At 42.1% G+C, this 20,466-nt stretch overlaps 1 protein-coding gene across 2 annotated transcripts in view; it reads right to left on the bottom strand.

Annotated features, from left to right (window-relative positions):
• Positions 1 to 214: 214 nt before the first annotated feature.
• LOC117429499 (FERM domain-containing protein 5) overlaps positions 215 to 20,466 on the bottom strand; it is an 86,042-nt gene continuing 65,790 nt past the window's right edge. Inside the window, exons 5-15 of one of the 2 annotated variants that reach the window (XM_058995517.1) lie at positions 17,830 to 17,927; positions 16,967 to 17,090; positions 13,299 to 13,386; positions 12,941 to 13,029; positions 11,747 to 11,810; positions 11,446 to 11,537; positions 10,160 to 10,234; positions 9,434 to 9,502; positions 9,051 to 9,157; positions 4,883 to 5,244; positions 215 to 4,703 (exon numbers count right to left, since the gene is read on the bottom strand). In XM_058995517.1, the coding sequence (XP_058851500.1) occupies positions 4,656 to 4,703; positions 4,883 to 5,244; positions 9,051 to 9,157; positions 9,434 to 9,502; positions 10,160 to 10,234; positions 11,446 to 11,537; positions 11,747 to 11,810; positions 12,941 to 13,029; positions 13,299 to 13,386; positions 16,967 to 17,090; positions 17,830 to 17,927 (1,216 nt within the window). In that variant the 3' untranslated portion in view covers positions 215 to 4,655. Of the gene's footprint in view, positions 5,245 to 9,050; positions 9,158 to 9,433; positions 9,503 to 10,159; positions 10,235 to 11,445; positions 11,538 to 11,746; positions 11,811 to 12,940; positions 13,030 to 13,298; positions 13,387 to 16,966; positions 17,091 to 17,829; positions 17,928 to 20,466 lie in introns of both variants that reach the window. The other variant, XM_058995516.1, reaches the window with a different exon arrangement.

Genomic DNA, 20,466 nt, shown 5'->3' with positions numbered 1-20,466 from the left:
AAAAACAAATTGGCTGGGATTAGACTAGTTTCATAGTTCCTGATATGTCATAATACACAAATACATGCACTAACTCAACTCAGTACCCTCGGTGTATACGCGCCTCAGGTGATTCGCTATGAAAGATCCACACAGTGCACATTATTCAGTTACAGCCCCGCTTCAGGAACTTGCATGTTTTTATTTAGTTAAGATATTGATTTGAAGTAATCAGTTGTCAATCAAGTTACTACAAATCTTTTTTTTTTTTTTGCCAATCAGATTTTAAGCTTGCAGGCTATCGACAGAAAAATATACTTTTTTTTTTTTTGGGCAGGCAAAGCTTATGACATGCACCTTGTAACTAGCCTAAGAGCCACTGCATCTTTGCTTATTGTAAGTAAACGTGTATCATGGTTTAGGGAGGATTTTTCACTCGCTGCATAGAATGGCAATTTACTACAAGCTGAGGTAGGAACACAACACCAAAAACCTGTAGTTTCAACAACAGCACAAAACAATAGTAAACTTAGGTTGCATATGTTTCTGGTAAAATACCAAACCTCAAATACAGTTTAAACCATCTTGCTAAACTATGTAAAATATAAAATGAGTGAACCGCCTCGACTGAAATCCATCAGACATCAATTGGGTGTCCAGTACGTCTCTGAAATAAACAGACAAGGTGCGAATGTGCTTTGGCATTCCAGAAGCAACACTCAGACTCATAGTGTGGTGAAGAAAACTACCTCAGATTGTTGCACAGCACAGCCTGTGTCAACCACAGCTTGAGATTTTGCTTTTTTTTTTTTTTTTTTACATCTTTATTGCTTTTTGAATAGCTCCGCCTTATGACTTAGTCCACATTTTCAGAGCAGCACAGAATGAAGTAATTTGACATTGACGCTACATGATGCTTTTTTGGAACACAATACAGAAAACTAGACCGGCGACAATCTCGGGGGTGTTTTGTTTCCTTCAGGATCCGGTCGTCTTGTGTCTTGAAATTTCACTGAGCCCAGTCATCAAACAAGAGCAGAAAGAAAATGAAACACGAACCGGGACAGCTGCTTGGCTTCTTCACATTCAGTTCATGGTTGGTTTCCATCTGTGTTTCCATTAGCATTGAATAAGAAAAGTGCCGGTCAGTTTTAAATGACATATTTTTGCTTTCAAATAATTACGTTTTCAAAGCCGTTTAACATTTTGAATGGCTGTAACATTGTTTAAGATCTAAACTTCATATTTAAATAAATCAAGGGGTTTTGTCTGTTCTTAATGGGTTATTTTTATAACCAAAGCTTTTATTTAGTCTCAACTGCATTTTCAAAATGTCCTTTGCTGTTTTGCTGTTGATATTTATCAGTTCAGTTGAATCCAATTATTTCTTACCACAACGCTATAAGTTCACTTCCTGAGTTACATATAATAGGGCCCATCTGCAGCCCATACTAAACTATATGGTCCTGTTATCTGTAACACAAGAGCAATGTGGCAGGACAAACGGGCTTCATAGGAGTCCAACTGAGTCTGGGAAACAAAAATACCAACAGTAAAATTATAAGGATCTTGTTGACACACTTAAAGGAATAGATCACTTTTTTTTAAAAAAGCCTTGGTTAGTACACCTTTAATGCCTTTTTGTCATAACCATGGGGTACACACACACACACACTGCTCATACTGCATAGAACAGCTCTGAGAGTAGAAACAGGTGCTGCAGCTCTGGTCATGTGATAAGAGAACGTTCAGGGCAGCAGACAAGCAGGTACGGCTCTACCCGATGAACTTGGTGACTTTCAACAGCGACCCTATCGATGAAGTCATGTAAAGCGGGTGTAGGATACTCAGAGACAGGCTCCCCTGGGGAGTCACAGAGTACACAGTGACCTATCATCACCCCCAAGCCCAGGCATGGAGAATAAGGGGAACTGACCAGGCTGGCTTGACCTCTGTTAGGGTGAACATCCCCAGTAAGGGATCTGTAGCACAGTGCCACCTAAACCCATGCCAGGGCATTACTGGAGCTCCTGTCCTGAGGAGAGGGGCCTCTACTGAGCTGACAACAGCACCTCTGAGCTCCAGTACTGGCCAGGGCCATCGTTGACTTTCAGAACTGACAGGCTCAGAATTGAATGCGGTCTGGCTTTAGGCAAAGGGGATTTCTGCTACATGGGGCTGTTCTATGAAATTATGAGCAACACACGTGCACATTGGACCCCATTATGAGCAACACACGTGCACATTGGACCCCATTCCAGTAGTTGCTTTTTCATATTGCCAGAATATAAGGCAGTACAACCTTCCTCGATATCCCAGAACTCCTCATCTGCCCCCCCCCCCCCCCCCACCCCCCCTTCTGCCACACTTGTTTTCTTTAAAAAATAGCACTTCCTGTAGTCATTTTAAAAATAAAAAGCTCTAATACTTCTATAAATTATTAGAAATGAACTTATCAACTTTTTTTTCATAATACACACACAAATACTTCAGGGATTTATCCAGCATTCAAAAGCTAAAATGGTTACTGCTTCCCCATGAACTGTGGGCTTGATTCTTAAAACTGCAGCACGCCTGCAGTAAGTGCACAGCAGCCCCATACCAGTTTATATAAAGTTTTCTGTTAACTGATAGAAAAACATATACTTGCATTGCATCTATCTACAGTATATGCAATTACCAGGACCCCACACAGTACTGTACGTTTTAAAAAGCAAGTGATTAAAACACTAAAACCTGCTTCATATGCACAGATTGCATTATACCCAGTTTTTATTTGCAGGGAAAGGGGCTCAGTTTAGTTGCAGTAGAGCTGAGTAACATTCTTATGCTTTGTTTTCCTCTTTCTAGGATTTGACTTTGGGTTTATTGGAGGAAATAGCCTTGCCAGACATAAAGCTTTTGTGGACTTTCAGCTGATACTGAACTCGTTATACCAGTGCAAGTTATGTCCCTTTCACTGTAAATTTAACCCAAAAACATTCCATTAACTGGCATTTGCTGTCAAACAGCTGCGGTTGCTAGTTGGTGTTGGGTGTGTTCTCATTGCTAAGTCGTGCTGGTAACCAAGTGACTGGCAGTGACTGCAATACCAGTGCTGGAACCCTGTCAGCAATGAATCTGGGTAAACCCTTGTCTCAGTTTACTCCTCTCCGTTATCAATGCTATCTCACACCTGATCCACCACTAAGAGCTAAAAACTAAGAGGCAGAATTTCATTTTGAATAACAAAATAACATTTTCAGTTAGTTAAAATATACAAGGAAAAAAAAACAGTCAATATATTACGAAACAGCTCGTTCTAGTACAAAAAGTGCAGCATTTCATTTTTTTTTTCTTTTCAATTTTTTTTAGGCAAAACTTTTCATAATTACAAACTTACAGTTGCTGTTGAGTTAAACCCCCCAGATTAAACCAATGAGTAACCACTGTACTGTATTTTATTCACTGCCTACTTTTTTAACATCTTTTTAAACAATGCACTAAACTGAAGGTTTGATTTTTTTTTTCATAGCTCTGTTATCTGCATGACAAGCTAAACTGGATCTAAATATGCCAGTGAGTGTTCGTAAGGGATTGACCGTCACCACTTTTCTACCAGTTACTGACATTGCTAGATCACACAACAGTACACCATTTTATATTATTATTATTATTATTATTATTTATTATTATTATTTATTATTAATTTATTTTTAATCTGAGTTCTACTACATAGCTTGCTACTGCCTACACATAATTGAATTCTATGAAAGTAAAGTTTAACCTCACAGTTAAAAGCCAGTGAATAGAGGACCAGTTTAAAACATCTATCGCCCCCTCCCTCCTCTAACAAGCTAACCCTGCTGTTGTAATTGATTCATTCATTAAACACATGGTATTATATACGGCGATTCTAAATGAACATATTAAGCTCAGTACCACAGCCCAGCGTTTCAGTGGGTGTAGACACCCCACCCCACGCTGCAGTCTCCTGCATCCTTCAATATTGTGTTCAATGGATCATAACTTCGTTGCAACCTTGAAAAACACCTGAAAGAAATCATGTTGGTGTTAGTAGCTTGTAACCTGAAATCTGGTCACTCTTTCAAAGCCCCCAAAAAAATCCACAGAATCACTTTAAAATGGGAGTTCCTCACTCCGCTGAAAATAAAACATGATTTTTTTTCTTTCAATTTTAAACCTCATTTTTTCCATTACTGCTCAAACCACAGTCACAACACACTTGAAATATATAAGCATCTCTGGCTCTGTTTTGTATGCTTAACATGTTGTAAAAGTAAATCACATTTTCAATCAAAATGAATAAATAGAAAATAAAGAAGGCATCTTTTTTTTTTTTCTCCAAAAAATAACAATGCTTTCAAAAGGAACTGCACCATTTTGAAAAATTAATTCCTGAAATGACCTGAAATTTGGAAAAATCGGTCAATCCATTTTTTTTCCTCTTTTAAAAATAAAAAAACAAAACGTTTTTTTTTTTTTTTTTTTTTTTTGTGGAATCGGCCCTGGACTCTTCCATGGCGAGTTGGCTTTGTTGCATCATGAAAGAAGCTGGATTCATGTTCCGATGGTGCCGCGCTCCATCGTGCTGTGGTGGAAACAGGCAGCAGTGTGTTATCTTCTTGATTTCCGATCGGGGGCAGCTGCTTTAACCCCGAGCCCTGCTTCACGTGTCAATGAGCAGGCCGGCCAGGGCGCGGAACCTGCAGGCAAACCATCGCCTGAGGGGACAAAAGTATTCGTAATGGAACTGCTCAAACTCAGGGGTCTGCCGAATATCACGTAAAAATGCAACGTCAAGGTCAGACTCGGTAAGAACGATGAGGAGAAGGAGCAAGACAAAGAGGAGTCCAATGGTCACAAGGAGTAAACGGAGGACACTTAAAACAAACGTATTCACCTGTTCCACCTCGCACGCAGACCCCGGCCCTGCCCCGCCAGCACTATCCGAGCTCAGGGCTTTGCCATCGGGCCCGAACTCGACCGCCTCCCTGACTATGGGGGTGCCGGCCTCGGACTCCTTCTCCTCCTCAATGCTGCAGGGGGCGCCGTTGATCTGCCGCGAGATGGCCAGCTCTAGGCTGTGTTCGGCCACGGGCGTGGGGAGCACGCTGTCCGAGGGGCTGTAGACCTCGTCTGAGATGATAGCCGCCCCTTCGCTGCTGTCCGTCATGAGGCTCCGGGAGCGGGGCATGAAGGAGTCTCCGTGCGAAGCCGAGCGCACCGGGGTGGAGTGGGCGCTGTCACGCAGCGATTCCAGACCTGCCGGGTCACACAGAGAAGGGAGGGGAGTAAGCAGTGTTGGAAACTGATAAGCTGATAGTCTTGACCTCACATCATAATAGCAATAGAGCCCTCAGCAGTGGGAATTAACTCAGTTGTGATGGTTAACTAGCACAGCAGTCAATTATCTAGTAGGGTATGCCCTTCAGGTATGCATTGCATAAGAGATTCGTGCCCGTTGTCCATTGTAAACCACCCACTGCGTTTTAGTGTGTTTCTACTGTCTATTGGTGTCAAGAATCTTAAACTGCATCTTAAGATTTGCAACCATAATATAATTACTTATAAAATGCATTGTTTTTTCTCTGCAGGAACATAATTCAGTCTTATTCCAAAGCATTTTAGTCTACGTAGCTTTCTTCTTCTGCCAAGAGTGTGAATTTTCAATACTGTCTGTACTGCAATACCTTTAACACTGCAATTGTGAAGTGCAGCTGCATTATAAGATACACAGTGTCTGAAATACTGCATTACACTGCAGAATTACCTGACTTAAGAAAATACTATAATACTTTATGGGAAACTGTAGCATTTTTTGGGAAGTACAATAGTATTTTTTATTTGAGTACACTGTCATGGGTAATCACAAAAATGATAAGAAGAGATATGTCTGGAAGTAACTGACTAACATACAGACTGGAGTCCATATAAGATCCTGCTTCCTTATATACTGCAGTAGTTGTAGCAGACAGCACCATGTGTTCCCTCTATAATCAGATGCCCTTGGAATTCACACTTCTTTTCAAAGATTACCCCTGGCCTCCCTCCAGTGTCTGTATAATAATAGATTTTCCTGTTGTGAGATACTATTTGCCAGTGAATAGCGGACTGTACCTTCTGCTTATTATTTTTATGCTCTCGAAATGGTCTGATTTAGCGAGACAGCTCTTGCCACTTCAGACTGCTGTATCTGAATCCCGGTATTTCACTACAGAAAGCCGTGATGCAGGGAAGCTAATAGATTTGTGCTGAGATGGTACATTTCTTTTCTGAGCAGGCAGAACATATCAATGACACTGTTCTCTGGAGATTCAATTTATATCGCAACTCGTGACAGCATGGCATCAAACAAAACAAATAAATAAATACAAAATCTGTAAAAGGAAAACACAACTATGCAGGAACACAGCGACATCCTGACTCAGGGGGTTCTGTATTCCACAAGGTTTTTTTTTTTTTTTACTGTTATTGGACACTGACAGTTGCATGATGGATACTAGAGGCAGGTATAATGTATTGGGTGCTCCGCAGGGATCACATAGTATTCCGTATTCCGGCTGCTTAATAACACCCCACAGTTCCGACACCACTGAGATAATTAAAACAAGTTCTGTGCAGATAATAGGAGTAGAGCTGGGAGAACAGGTGCAGTGACTGTCAATACCCAACACATGCGCTGCTAACATTAACACGCCTTTCACCAGTCCTCTTAGCTGCCCGCAGTCACTATCCAGTAAAACACATTGGAAGTTACAGTCACACATCTAAAAGAAACAAACTCCACAATTACAAAAACAAAGCTCCGAGCATAACCTGCAAGACAGTAACGTTGTCACCCATAATCTGCAAGACGGTAACGCTGTCACCCATAATCTGCAAGACGGTGACGCTGTCACCACCACCTTAAAGCAAGCAGGAGCAGGCTCAGAGTCTCTGTCGCATTTACAATGCAGTGCTGATGAGGGGAAGGAGTATTCTGGTGAGTGAAGTCCTGTCACTGAATTACCTGCGGAGGGCCCTGCAGAGCAGCTCGGCTCTTCAGAGCTCTGCCGGTAGCTCTGCTGCAGGCTCGCTGGCTGCTCTGCATGGCTGAAATTGGTGAGCGCTGGAAAGAGCGGCAGGGCCCCCAGAGCTTTGCCCAGGATGCGGGGTCCGAGGCTCAGCACACGCACCTTCACGTCCCGGTAGCAGTGGTTGATCATCCGTAGATGAACGTTAACCTTGGTTTTGATCTTGATCAGGCACTTCACCATGGTGGCTATCAGCAACAGCCCCTTTATTCCCTGTTCCCTTTGCTCACACAGCAGAAGCAGCTCGCTGGACTACATGAGCGGAGTTATCTCTGACAGGAATGCACAGTGTGCTCTGTGGCCTTTCTTAGCCTTACATACATGGCCAGGGTGGATATGCGACCCTGATCCTATCACTGCTGATGCTATTTACAGAGTGCTATTAATACCCGGGCAGAGGCGCAACACACCCACACACACACAGCGATGGTCTGCAGGGTATTCTTCAGCGAAACTAAAACTAAACTGATCCCAACAACAGGAACACTGCTTGCCTTACAGTTTGATAAGTAAAGCTGAGCCTGGTCGCTACAGAACATGAACTTTATCAATTGCTACTTTAAATTAAAAGAATGCATGAAGGGAATTGCATCTTTCCTTTATAATCTTTTGGTTTTTTTTGTAAACTTAACTGTGACACAAAGCCTCTGGAGTTAACAGACCAAATTAGTATTTTATTGGGGGGAAAGCCAATCACAGACAACTATAGGTTTAGTTACTTTATAGTTTATTTAGTTTCTCCCTATTTAGTCTTGCTCCAACGTCAATGCAATTAAACTCAATAAAGACCACCAGTTTAAACTGCTAAAGCTGAAAAAATTGCAAATCTTAAAATGCTTATGAAATGTAGCTGTGTTCCTTTTCTAAGAAAACTGATTGCATGTAATTCCTTTATAGTATAGTTTTTTGTAGAGGTTGACAATTCTTGTCTTACAAACGGCACCTTGGCCATTCACTTTCAAGCAGAAGAGTGCAAAGCCACTAATAAACTAAGAAAACATGAAGTCACTTCTACTGATGACAGTGCAGTGAGAGCAGGCATCTCTATAGTGCAATGAGAGCAGGCATCTCTGATGCTAGTGCAGTGCGAGTAGGCAGTTAGTGATATGTTTTTTCCTACTGGCCCATCCCTCACTTTAACACACAATGACTTTGGCAGATCATCCTCTGTGTCTCCAGAAATAGAGAGTTCTGAGTGACATAGGCACATGGGAAGTGATTCCAGTCAGCCAGCCAGAGAGTCGTGTTTCACACCTGGGAGGGGGGGATCTGCTGAGCTTTACAGTGAGGTCATCATCCTATCTGTTCAGATTCCAAGACGAGCTCATGGAAAAGGAACACTTTGCTCCCCTATCAGTGCACGTCAGTGTTGATGTTGCCAAACAGAAACCAAAGCACAGTAACAACAACAGGAATGTTAGAAACACCCCCCCCCCAACAGCACGCTGTCAATACAACACCAGAACCATCTGTGACATGAAACAGAAGATCACACTGCCCCTCCTCCACAGTATGCACAGGTGTGTTCAAATCGCTCAGCTTCAAGCAGGGCTTGTCTTTAATAGGGCTGTGTGAGAAGCCAGGCCCTTACAACTACAAGTGTGAGAGGGACAGATGGACAGACAGACAGCTTCCACCAAATATCTCTAGTCTCAATAACGAAAGAGTCTCGAGTTCCATCACAATTGGAAATGCGTGTTTTCTAGATGCTCAGTGTAAAACTCTAAAGTTTAACAAGCCGTACGCACATGCTTAGATACGACTGCCTCGATCTCACATCACTACAAACATGCAGCTGAGTAGAAATCTACTGCCGGGTTATCCATTGGGACCAGTATGTGCAATAAGCTCAATATCTTGTAACAATTGTAAGTCGCCCTGGATAAGGGCGTCTGCTAAGAAATAAATAATAATAATAATAATAATATACTGGATGGAATATCTTTAGTAAGGTTTTGCAAGCCTCTGCTGAAAGTGGTACATTAAGGCTTTTACCTTCCATGATTGAGATGTGCACAGCTCTCCTGCGAGTTCGGGGGACGCTGCTGAGCCGAGGCCCGTGAGTGATAGAGGGGCAGCTCCGACTGGGCACCAGCCCTGCCCTGGGAAAGAAAACAGCAGACATGCAATCAATCAACCAACCAATCAATCAATCAATCAACCAACAATCAACCGATCAAGCAATCAATCAATAAATCACTCAATCAACCAACCGACCAACCGACCAACCGATCAATCAATCAATCAAATCAATCTTTATTTTATATAGCGCCTTTCATAGTGGACCACCATCACAAAGCGCTTTACAAGATGCAGGCAGGATTACACACTGTAATAATAATAATAATAATAATAATAATAATAATAATTCTTGTCACCTGTGTATTTCAGGAGGCTCTCGTTTGATTTTTGCACTTTGCTCCATCACTTCTTTTGCAACTCTGCCGCTAGAAAAATGTAAAAAAAGCGACAGCTTATAAGCACACATTTATAGCATCACAATACACAGTGCGGGCCGTGCTCTGTGTCTCAATCAAATCAACATGAGAAATCTTCAAAACCAAACCAAGCTTCTTCTCACAGCAGTCACCACATGGATCCCAGCAACATTCGAGTCTGCTACAGTGCCCATGGGCAATTATCCATGAGATACGATGTTATAGCAGCCTGTTCAATTCCTTTAAATTCCACCGCTGTGTAAATCACTGTAAGAAGAGGACTTGAGGAAACCGACATCTTTAACAGTGTCTGTGAGTCTCATTAGTGTATTCTTCAATAGACACCATGTCTTTTTTTTCAAACCTCTAGATTAGTTCTGGGCAGTAACAGAGTTCAGTTACAAAATAAGTTTATCTTAATAAATACGGCAGCTCTTTATTAGAACGGAGAGATGGCACCACTGCAGTACAGCCTGTATAAATACACCAAGATAACTGCTGGCAAAATACCATGAAGCAATCTGATCATAACTCAACTGTTCCTCTGAGCTCAGCGTAGAGCAGAATGCGTAAGTTAACACTGATGAGGTCATCACTCTTAATGTAAAACACCTCTTATTTACTGGAAAATATTTTCAATGACCTCTACTTACTGTAATTATTTACCTGAATCGGAACCGACTTCCCTTAAAGAACAGGTTACTGCTGGACACCGTGCGCACCTGACTTGACTTCTCCAGCCTGCGGCAAGGGGACAGACAGGACATTGTGTAAACATCGTGCAAATAAAGCAGGTGGATAATCCTGGTAGAGGGAGTCCGATGATGCTCCTGCACGGCTCTTTACTAAACATGGGAATCACGTAGAGCATCAGAGTGCCCAGTCACACAGGGGATCTGCTGGGTGAGCACTGGATCAAAGCAAGAGGAACTCTAAATATGCACCGGGTTTCTGCGCTGAGATGTTCGAATGAAGTACTGCAGGTTTTGAAATGTGATTGCATACTGCTAGGAGAAAGGAGAGTGTCGGAAGCCACAGGTGGAGCAGGGGAGGCAGCACCAGCATTTGCTCTAGGCAGATAAAGACTTCCCGTCGAAGCAGTCGTCATAGATTTGTGTTTCTTTTTAGTAAAGGGTCAGAGAAAACAAATACATTTATTTCAGCATAACATTGCATTCAATCTAGAACAGTACAGACCAAGAGGAGACTGCAGCTTTCCACTCTCCTGTATTTCAAATCTACTTAAACCCTTTACAGCCGTGTAATGTCAGCTATAAAAACACACATAACAGCAAAAGACATAAGTATGAATCACCTGTTATATTTAAATACTTTCTGGTCTGTTTAAAACAATATATAAAGACATATGCACAGCGCATCTGAACAGCACAGTGAGTCAAGGTAATATAACAAACGCTCCTTTCTATAACAGAACAGTGACAATGTCTCAAAAGAAGAATTCTGGCCTCTTGAGCATCTCTCTCTGTGAAAGACTGCAGTGTCACTTCATTCGTGCTGTCAGATGCGGCTCACTGTCCTGTTTTATTACCCTGACTCAGGGACGGGAACAATGAATTCTGTCAGCAGTGTCTAAAAAAATGTTCTTGGAGAAAATGAACCTTCTGCATTATTCAGGGTCCTTTCTGGCTTATGCAGGCAGAGATGATAAGAACCCATTAACAATTCATTATTCTACAAGTCATTTGTCATCATTTAGCGGTCTGGAAGGTAAATATTTTGTGCCTGTTCAACAGTGTGGGTCTAAACGCGTTCACTACACTAACTCAAATGTTTCCGCTAGATCCCAAATCGCTCTCAGTTTCCATCTCATGAGTAAGTCAGTGTGACTTATCAAGGCGAACAGAACAGAGCCTCCACTGTGATGCCATGCCTACTGATGGCAGAAGGAGGGCCAGTCCAATATAATTCACCTTCTAGATTGCTTTACTTACTTGTAGAAGGCCTGGTTTTCCACTCCGCATTTCCAGAGGTGCTTGCAGGCTTCAGGTGTCGGTGCAAAGTAAGTTAAAATGATCTTTTTATCCTGGGAGAAGAATTAAAAAAAAAAAAAAATCTAATCAAAATTACAAACTTGAAAAGTCTACTAAAAAACGAATCAGAGAATGTGTTCCTGTGGTTCTTTTTCAGACGCGCTGCGTGAGCACCAGAGTTCAAATGGTAATTGATTCTTTTTTTTATTTTTTATCTCGGTGCTTTAATAAACAGAAAGGCTTTTGAATGTGTATTGCTTACCTCCCTCTGATTTGCATATATATGGAATGTCTTCCCTTCAAACTTCAGCTTCGTCACTTCGTTCCTACACACAAAAAAGATTCAATGATTGAAAAAAAACCAAAAAAAAACCATAGGGGCTGAAATAACTGTGAGGCATCAGTTCATTGTTATTACTATATTGAATTCCCCCGCGGTGATGGGAATTCAATTTAACTCCACCTTTTGATGAATCAGACCACTCTCTAATGAACTCCATGTACCGAACAGTACAGCATCCTAGAAGAGTAATGAGCTGCGTGACAGTAGACAAGAAAGAAGCATTGTGACACGCTGCAGAACCACTGTAGAATCTGAGGTCAGGGCATGGTCAAATAATGACACGCTGCAGAACCACTGTAGAATCTGAGGTCAGGGCATGGTCAAATAATGACACGCTGTAGAACCACTGTAGAATCTGAGGTCAGGGCATGGTCAAATAATGACACGCTGCAGAACCACTGTAGAATCTGAGGTCAGGGCATGGTCAAATAATGACACACTGTAGAATCTGAGGTCAGGGCATGGTCAAATAATGACACGCTGCAGAACCACTGTAGAATCTGAGGTCAGGGCATGGTCAAATAATGACACGCTGCAGAACCACTGTAGAATCTGAGGTCAGGGCATGGTCAAATAATGACACGCTGCAGAACCACTCTAGAATCTGAGGTCAGGGTGTGGTCAAATAATGACACGCTGCAGAACCACTGTAGAATCTGAGGTCAGGGCATGGTCAAATAATGACACGCTGCAGAACCACTCTAGAATCTGAGGTCAGGGTGTGGTCAAATAATGACACGCTGCAGAACCACTGTAGAATCTGAGGTCAGGGAGTGGTCAAATAATAGTCTTTAGTGATGGAAGTATATCAGGCATGGCTATTTATACAGACAACATAGGGAGAAGTTTTTTGTTGAAATGTTTCTTTTAGTATTCCTGGAAGGTGACTTTACTTCCATTTAAAAAAGATCACTTTAACTTAAGCATTACTAACTGCATGCATTAAAGGTATGCCACTCATGTTGTAGATGTAATGTTAATATCCTTGCTGAAATGCAATGGGTCCACCTGTCTGTACCAGTGCAATATATTTACCATGCTTTACCATTTTATACTTTGCTTTGTTTTCACCGTGGAGGCGCTATTGCAATGTCCTCACGGAGCTGCACTCACCACTTTAGAAAATGGATCCTTCTGTTTCCCTGCAACACTGCAAATCCAAAAGGAGTGAAGGCCAGGAAAGCTGGATTTCCCGACACGTCCTGGAAAACAAAGGAAGAAAGACACAAGAACCTTTTTTTTTTTTTTTTACCACAGCACTTCCGCAGGTTTCCCATGGTTGCACTGTGCATTAACTATAGTTTTTGAATATGGTTTTCCATATCTCACAGTTCTTACTGCACCTACGCTGTTCTTCTGGTGAAAGGAATTACAGCCACATATCTCTTGCAATCTGAGTGCATGCACATGCATGGAAAGCAGTTTGAATGGGTTAAGAGACAGCGAATGCACATTATTATCAGTTCGCTACCTTACAGGGATGGGGATCCACGCCGTACGTCTCCAGCATCTGGGCTTTCTGGAGGAAGTTGAACTCTGATGCATCAGGCGTCTGCCCGCTTAAAGAGAAATATAAAGAAATACATGAAACTTATTATTTAGATAGAGCCTTTCACCACCAAGGCTGTCTCAAAGTGCTTTGCAGGCATCAAATTCTACTTAGAAATGAAATAAAACAGGTTTCAAAACAGGCACGGTTCTGAATCCCTCATACACTGCCTCGGAGCGCAGCAGCCAAAAGCCCCCCCCCCCCCCCCCCCCCCTCTACACCTGCCTCATTGTTCTTCATTCATATATCCAACCCAGCAATGCTGTGACTAGATCCTCACGACTATGAACTGCCCTGGACTATGAACTGCCCTGGACTAAAGCCCTGGATTTCACCTGATCCCTTTCAAGCTTTTCATCAGATGACAACCCTGAGTCGTGCATGGAAGTGACATCACGTGCACCGGACGGGGCAGTTTAAAAAAAAAAATCAGAATGTTATTCACTGGAAGGTTGGAGGGCATAAAAGCTGTGACAGGAAATGGACTGACAGCATGGTGTTTTGATCCATAGTGGCGATACCCATTTGACTGATATTTGGTTTATTGCCTGTGTTTTATAGGTTCAATTACTGGGATTATTGAATGCTTGCCCAGTCTCATGCTGAGCATTATTAAAATCTGGAGTACCATAATGGAGATAGAGTGAATAAAATATTATCATTGACAAGGACTGTGAAGACAATAATCCTGCAGTTACCAAGAACTAAACACATGAGGGCAGTAGAGCATGTAGGACCTGGCCAATAAACTACAGAGTACAAAGTTCAAGCTTGTGCACCGCAGCTAGTTGTGCGTGCAGTGGACCTGCGTCAGGGTTTACCAGCTTCAAAGAGACCAAGCTTTTAACTTGGAACTTTTTTCCATTCTTATCACGAATAGTACAATCTTCAGTAACAGAAGTTTTTTTTTTTTTTTTTTACACAGACAACACAGGGAGAAGGTTTTTTGTGGAAATATGTATTTTAGTATTCCTGGAAGGTGGCTTTACTTCCATTTAAAAAGATCACTTTAACGTACCTTATTAAGCATTACTAATTGCATGCATTAAAGTTCTGAAATGCATGTTGTAGATTCTTCTAATGTTAATATCTTTGTTGAAATGCATTACGCAACTAATTACATGTTACATAACCCAATCTATATATAAAACTGTAGCACTGAAGCACTATGAGCCCGGCTGCACCATACAGTGACAGATCAGCATGCTGCAAATGTGCTAGTCTGGCACTCTTCACATTGGCATCCTGCTGAACTGCAGAGCAACACGCCAGCCATCGAACTGTGCTGTCAGGAGTTTGACAATATTGCGCTCATCACTGCCGGTATTAATCAACATTATTAATCAAGTCTCGCTCCCCGGTCCAATACTGCTTTCATTCATCATTAAAAACAACTGAAACACTACTTGATAACATATGCCTGACTGTGAATAAAGACTTCACGGACGGCAGACATAAGAGATACAGGCTTGAAGTTCACATGTTCAAACTGAAGAGGGCGATAAAGCATGCCGCACTGAATACATGGGAGACAAGTAAACAACTTTAAAATGTAAAGCTAAATTCAAAGAAAAGCTTTTGACCTTCAGTCCTGTGGGGCTTCTGCAGTGAGGAGACAAGTGCAGCATATTCCTATATTAGATTAACCCTTTCAAGAGAAACCCTATAGTAAATGCACAGTATATTCCTATATTAGATTAACCCTTGTGTTGTTTTAAAAGGGCTGAAGGAAACGAGCAACTTCGTCATGGTGTGTGATTTTTATTCAAACATTTTTAAAGTAGAAGCATCAGTCTGCAGCAATCAAGTTTTACAGGCTTGCAGATTTAGTATTTCTCTTAATGAGGTGTTCATCATGATTTAGCAAAAGTGTGAGTATGATCAGCCCCTCAGCCATTAACCACTGACGGATAAATACAGACAATGGTTGTGCTTATCATGCGAATCAGTGTGCTGTGCATTTTAATGAGCACTGGTATTGTGTTTATTGCTGGAGCTGGAGGTGACATGTAAATGGTGGGGTCTAGCTCACTGATTGAAGGAGGAGGTAAGGAAGATTCCCCCCAATCAGCTGTATTATCTGGAGTGAGAATCACTTGATGTTGCAGCTCTGCAGTAAACCCACAGTGAGATTGCACTTGATTTTTCAGACAAACCACAAAGCTGTGCAGGCGATGTACTGCCTCTACAGATTACCTTAAGCACAAAGAAGTCCCCCATCAGAATACCCTTGAACTCAACAAGAAGATATTCAGCAATAGACAAGAAAAAAAAGCTAGAAAAAACATTTCTACCAATGACTCAAACATGTCTTACAATGTACCTTACATTATACAAAGCCCTCAATATTGTCACATTACTCTACAGTTCAATATTATTCTCTGGGCTTTGCTAATGAAACAGAACAATCCTAAAATATGACTTTTCAGAAGTACTTTGCAGTCAGCATGCATCACGGCTACAAGCCTGTTTCATTATTCACAGTATTCAGTAATGATGGTATGTTTTATTTATCAATTCTCATTCACTGTATAAGAATAGGCTTCAATCCTAGGATCTCTCATCCAATCAGGCAGGATATCAATCTGGGCAACATCACAAGCGGCACGCACACATTTCTAAATTAATATTTTGTAATGCAGGGAATGAGGGGTTATTAATCCTGGACCCCACTGAAACTTGCAAGGTTGTAAATTTGCAGCCGTCTAAAACGCACTGCAGGATTAAGCATTGCAACAGGTACAGAAATCTATCCAGAGAATCATGTTTTGACTAAGATTATGCTTTGTTACTGGCAAGGAGTGTTTTTCTGGGAGCTGTGTAGAGCCCTGCGGCTCAGCTGCCCTTCACATGAGGCCACCTGTGGTTTGCAGGCAACCTTTCTGAAGCGACTCTTTGCATTAGCTCTTAACCCTTTGTCTCCTGGATCCCCCAGTGGGTTTTATCTCCATGATACAACTCTTGGTAGTTCTGACTGCTTCTCTGGAACAACCACAACTAAGGTAAGAAGTGAACAACATCTGCTTGAATTCTCCCATGCTATAGAATGTATTGCACAACTCAAAGCAACCCCTTGAGTATATAAACCCCAACACCCACACATGCATTCAGATGTTTCTTACAGACTGAACAGCTGCTGCTCTAATACATCACTCGCACATTGCAATAACCCTTAAGGACGAAACTGAATTCCAAGGGCAAATTCATTTTTATGATTGGTTGCTTTTTTCTTTTTCTTTTTTGGAGTTTATTACATCGACAGGTAGCTGGGTTAATAATCCAGGACTAGAAATATGGAACTCAGATACATTATATATCTAACACTGACTGTGACTGCTGCAGCAGACCCTGGCTACAGCCGCAGCACCGAGACGCACTTGCTATGGCAACGATTCATAAATCATGAGCTGGTGCTACCCGAGTTTCAAGAGAGACATCACAGTGAGTGCAAGCATGGAATCTATCCAGACCACAGCTCCTCTGGATCACACTCCTTCATCAGGCCAGACGAAATCAATGCAAAGACAGGCCTCAGGGATCTACCCTGTGTGCCTGCCCCCCGGGGAACAAAACAGAACCCAAAGCGTTACCTCAGTTCTGTTTTATGAACCTCCGTGATCCTCCTCTCCAGCTTCTCAGAGTGTTTGGGGAAGAACTGGAACTTAGAGCTGTAGCCCTCAGGGTGCTTCCCAGGGTCATAGTCCCCGATTTCAGCTGGAACAGAGAAAATCTTTAAGTAGATGCCAATAGCTTCAAAACACAGGGCTTATGCATCTGCAGCTAGGGGGTTAGGTACAGTACAACCAATTTCATCTGCACTCAATTTACATACATACATACAGACAAACAGTAGAAGCAGGCATTTGGATAAACAGGCGCTTATCAGAATCTACAGAGCTGTGACTTTCTTTCCTATGCACTCGGGACAGAGCTGCATTGCAGACGAGAGGCAGGTTGATATAAAGAGTTTGGATGAAGTTGGTTCTACTGTAGACTTGTAAATGTATGCAAACCGTCCCATCTACACAATCTAGTATTCCGTGCGAGGATGTCCTCCTGAAAGAGCTTCTTAAAAAGATGATAAGGTTGGCTGAAATAATGATGTCAGGACTGATTCAGCCCCCAGGCTGCCTGCCTCCGATTCAGGAGGCTCTGCTAAATTAAAGATCTGCTGGTTAATCGCTTCACTGGAGGAAATAATTGCCAGCACACCTCAAGAAGCTTGGAGCAAAGACCAATCACTCGCAAACAAGTAAACAAACTGCCTCACATCGCTCTGTCCTTCTTCATTTCAGATGGCTGCCTCACATGGTGCTATCTTTCTTCTTTTCTCTTCAGCATCACGTGTGCCTACCCTGTTTACCTATATCATGGAGGCTTCTTTAACAGGTATGACCTGTTGCAGGTGAAGTAATGTAATAAGCACTCAGTATGAATGGTTCAAACCAATTACCTTGCAGGATATGGGCGGCTAGCATCGCAGCATCGGAAGTCTTGCACAGCAGGCGACCGTGGTATAAATCTCGCTTGATCTGCAGGAAGACTAAATATCTACGCAAGAGAAACAAAAGAGAAATCTTGCTTGTAATGGATTGTAGCACAGTATGTATAGAACAGTATTTCAATAAAAAATAAAAAAAATGCAGTGGGAGAAGTGTCTCTGGTGGTGTACTGTCTGTGCAGAATCCTGCATCAGATTATTGTTCTGGAGCCTCACTATAGCATGCATGGCAGAAAGCTGTGGATAATGTCTAATAAATCAGTGTAACCTACAAGCTAAAGGCAGGAGTGTTATGCATGCCTGCCGAAACACAGTGACTCATTTCTTATTACGTCTCAGGTTTGTGCATTAATGATCCGATGTCGCAAGCCTGTGACCAGCATACATTAAATGATCTGTGTGTGTTTGACTCGTACAACACAAACAGCTCTCTCATTTATTAAGTGTGTAAGACATACTGCTTCCAGGATTGTGGTGTACTGTAGCTGCACCACCAAAGTGTAGCATTTACAAATCAATAGATATAATAATGTTGCTAAAATGCTCCCCCCACTCATCCCTGTGAAATCGTACAGTGCGATAGTCATCAGATTAAATCGCATTACAGAAAACAAAATGCAGTTTTCAAATGTACTAAAAAAAAAAAAAAAAAAAAAAAAGATTATTGTCAGACTGCGGTTAAAAATTAAGGTTGTATTGAAAACATGTTCTGCACATACAGGACAGAGCAGTGAGGTAACCTTGAAACAGTTCATTTGGACCCCCCCCCCCCCACACTCCATTATGTTTCCCTGCTAGTATGCACGCAAAGGGCCCAATTCAATTAACATTTTCCGGGGAAAAAGCGCTTGGGGAAATGATCAATTCATGCAACAGCCGGGGGAATGTTCGGAGCAATATTTATTTGTGTTGAATTCGCACAGCGTCAATGATGCGTTAATCAGATCTAAACAAATAGAAAGGCTTGTTCATCGCTTGAGCTACTAATCTCCCCAAAATTAAATACTAGAACTGGGTCCAACTGTACAAGCGGAAGCCCTTTCCTGCCTCATGTCTGTGCACATGGAATAACATACAGTCAGTTTCAGGCTTTGCTGTCTCTGAGGTGTCAGGGAGTTCCACTGTTAGCTAATTACAGAGCAGCATTGAGAGATAAGAGAACCCTGTGAGATATCCTTCACGGCCCGAGAGGAACTCCGCTGCAAAACGGCACAACGTGGTTCTGTATAGCTGTACAGCTGGTGCTGTACTTTCTGTGAAGAGTGTTTATCAAAAGGGAGATCTTTGACATGTGCAATCCCATGTTAATATAGAGAATTTCTCATCCTTTAGTTTAAAAACTCTCAAAGGCATTCTACTTGGACATCAGTCTTGTCTCAGACCATTATGCTGCACTGTTCGTCATGTGCGGTATAACTCCCTGACACTGCGGAGGCCGGCCCTTTCATCTGCACACAGTGTGTCCCAGCATGCATCAGCTCATCACCGCCAGGCTGTTGCAGGAAAGTGTTAGCTGTGAATACTGAGGGCTGCAATCTGCAAGTGACATTCTTCTATCAAATGCAGTTAAAGAAAATCAATTTAATAGGACTGTTTGCAAGATAAACTACAGGGTTAGTCATCATCATCATCCTTGAGTATCTGTAGACTAGTGTTAGGAAACTCCACATACACTGTAAGTTAGAGTCAATTACAAAAGTGTAATACATTCGTCTTTAAGGGATACAACAAAACCGTTCTGACAAGTTACAATTAATAACGTTTTAATTAAGCAGCAAAAACAACTCAACAGGCCCCTTGTGCCCTCCCACCCACAGAATCCCCCCTCCCACATACACCTGTACTGTCCTTCTTCATGTTTCACTAACCGTCTCAAATGAGACTCAATCCCTCATCTTCTTATTCCCTCAATCCTATTCATTCCATATGCACTGAGTTCATTTCACACTACAGTAAAAGGGACTCCCTGTCTGAATAGTAATTAAATACCAGTGTGGCACTCACAGCAGCTCTCAGACTACATTCTTCAGCACTGAAGTGCGTGTCAGCTCGCTGGCCTAAAAGAGCAGGCGAACGTACGAGAACAGTTTGAAACAGAACAGTTGTCAGTTCTGGTGAGTAACAGCACTTTATATGATGATGTCACAAGGAGACGCCCTGCCCTGTGAAAGTGGATAACGAGGACAGAATGCACTCTAAATTTGTTTTGGATCGAGCTGACCCAACAATTTTTGAGTGATTACACTCACTTATCAGCCCCCCTCTGCTAATATTAACTCAACTATACAGCAAGTGATCCTTGTAGCAGTAACACTGCCCCAGTCTAACAGACCACAGGGAGAACATGGGGAGTCTTAAGCTGAGAAAACACAAAGCCACTTTGTGGCTTGGAACTTGGTTTCAGGAGACTAGGTTTCAGGCCACTGCATGGCACACCAGGGGAGACTTGGGGTTTGATACAACAAAGGTGCCTCCTCAAACTAGGTCTCCTGGAACCAGGTTTCAAGCCACTGTTCCTGAAAAAGGGGCTTTGTGTTCCCTCAGCTTTAGACTATGAATGTTTGCTGAAGAACCTATTCTACTAACAGA

The sequence above is a fragment of the Acipenser ruthenus genome, chromosome 21 (genome assembly GCF_902713425.1).
Source record: "Acipenser ruthenus chromosome 21, fAciRut3.2 maternal haplotype, whole genome shotgun sequence".
In the NCBI taxonomy this organism is placed as follows: domain Eukaryota; kingdom Metazoa; phylum Chordata; class Actinopteri; order Acipenseriformes; family Acipenseridae; genus Acipenser; species Acipenser ruthenus.
Note: the sequence above shows the minus strand (reverse complement) of the source record. Positions and strands in the feature narration are given on the sequence as shown.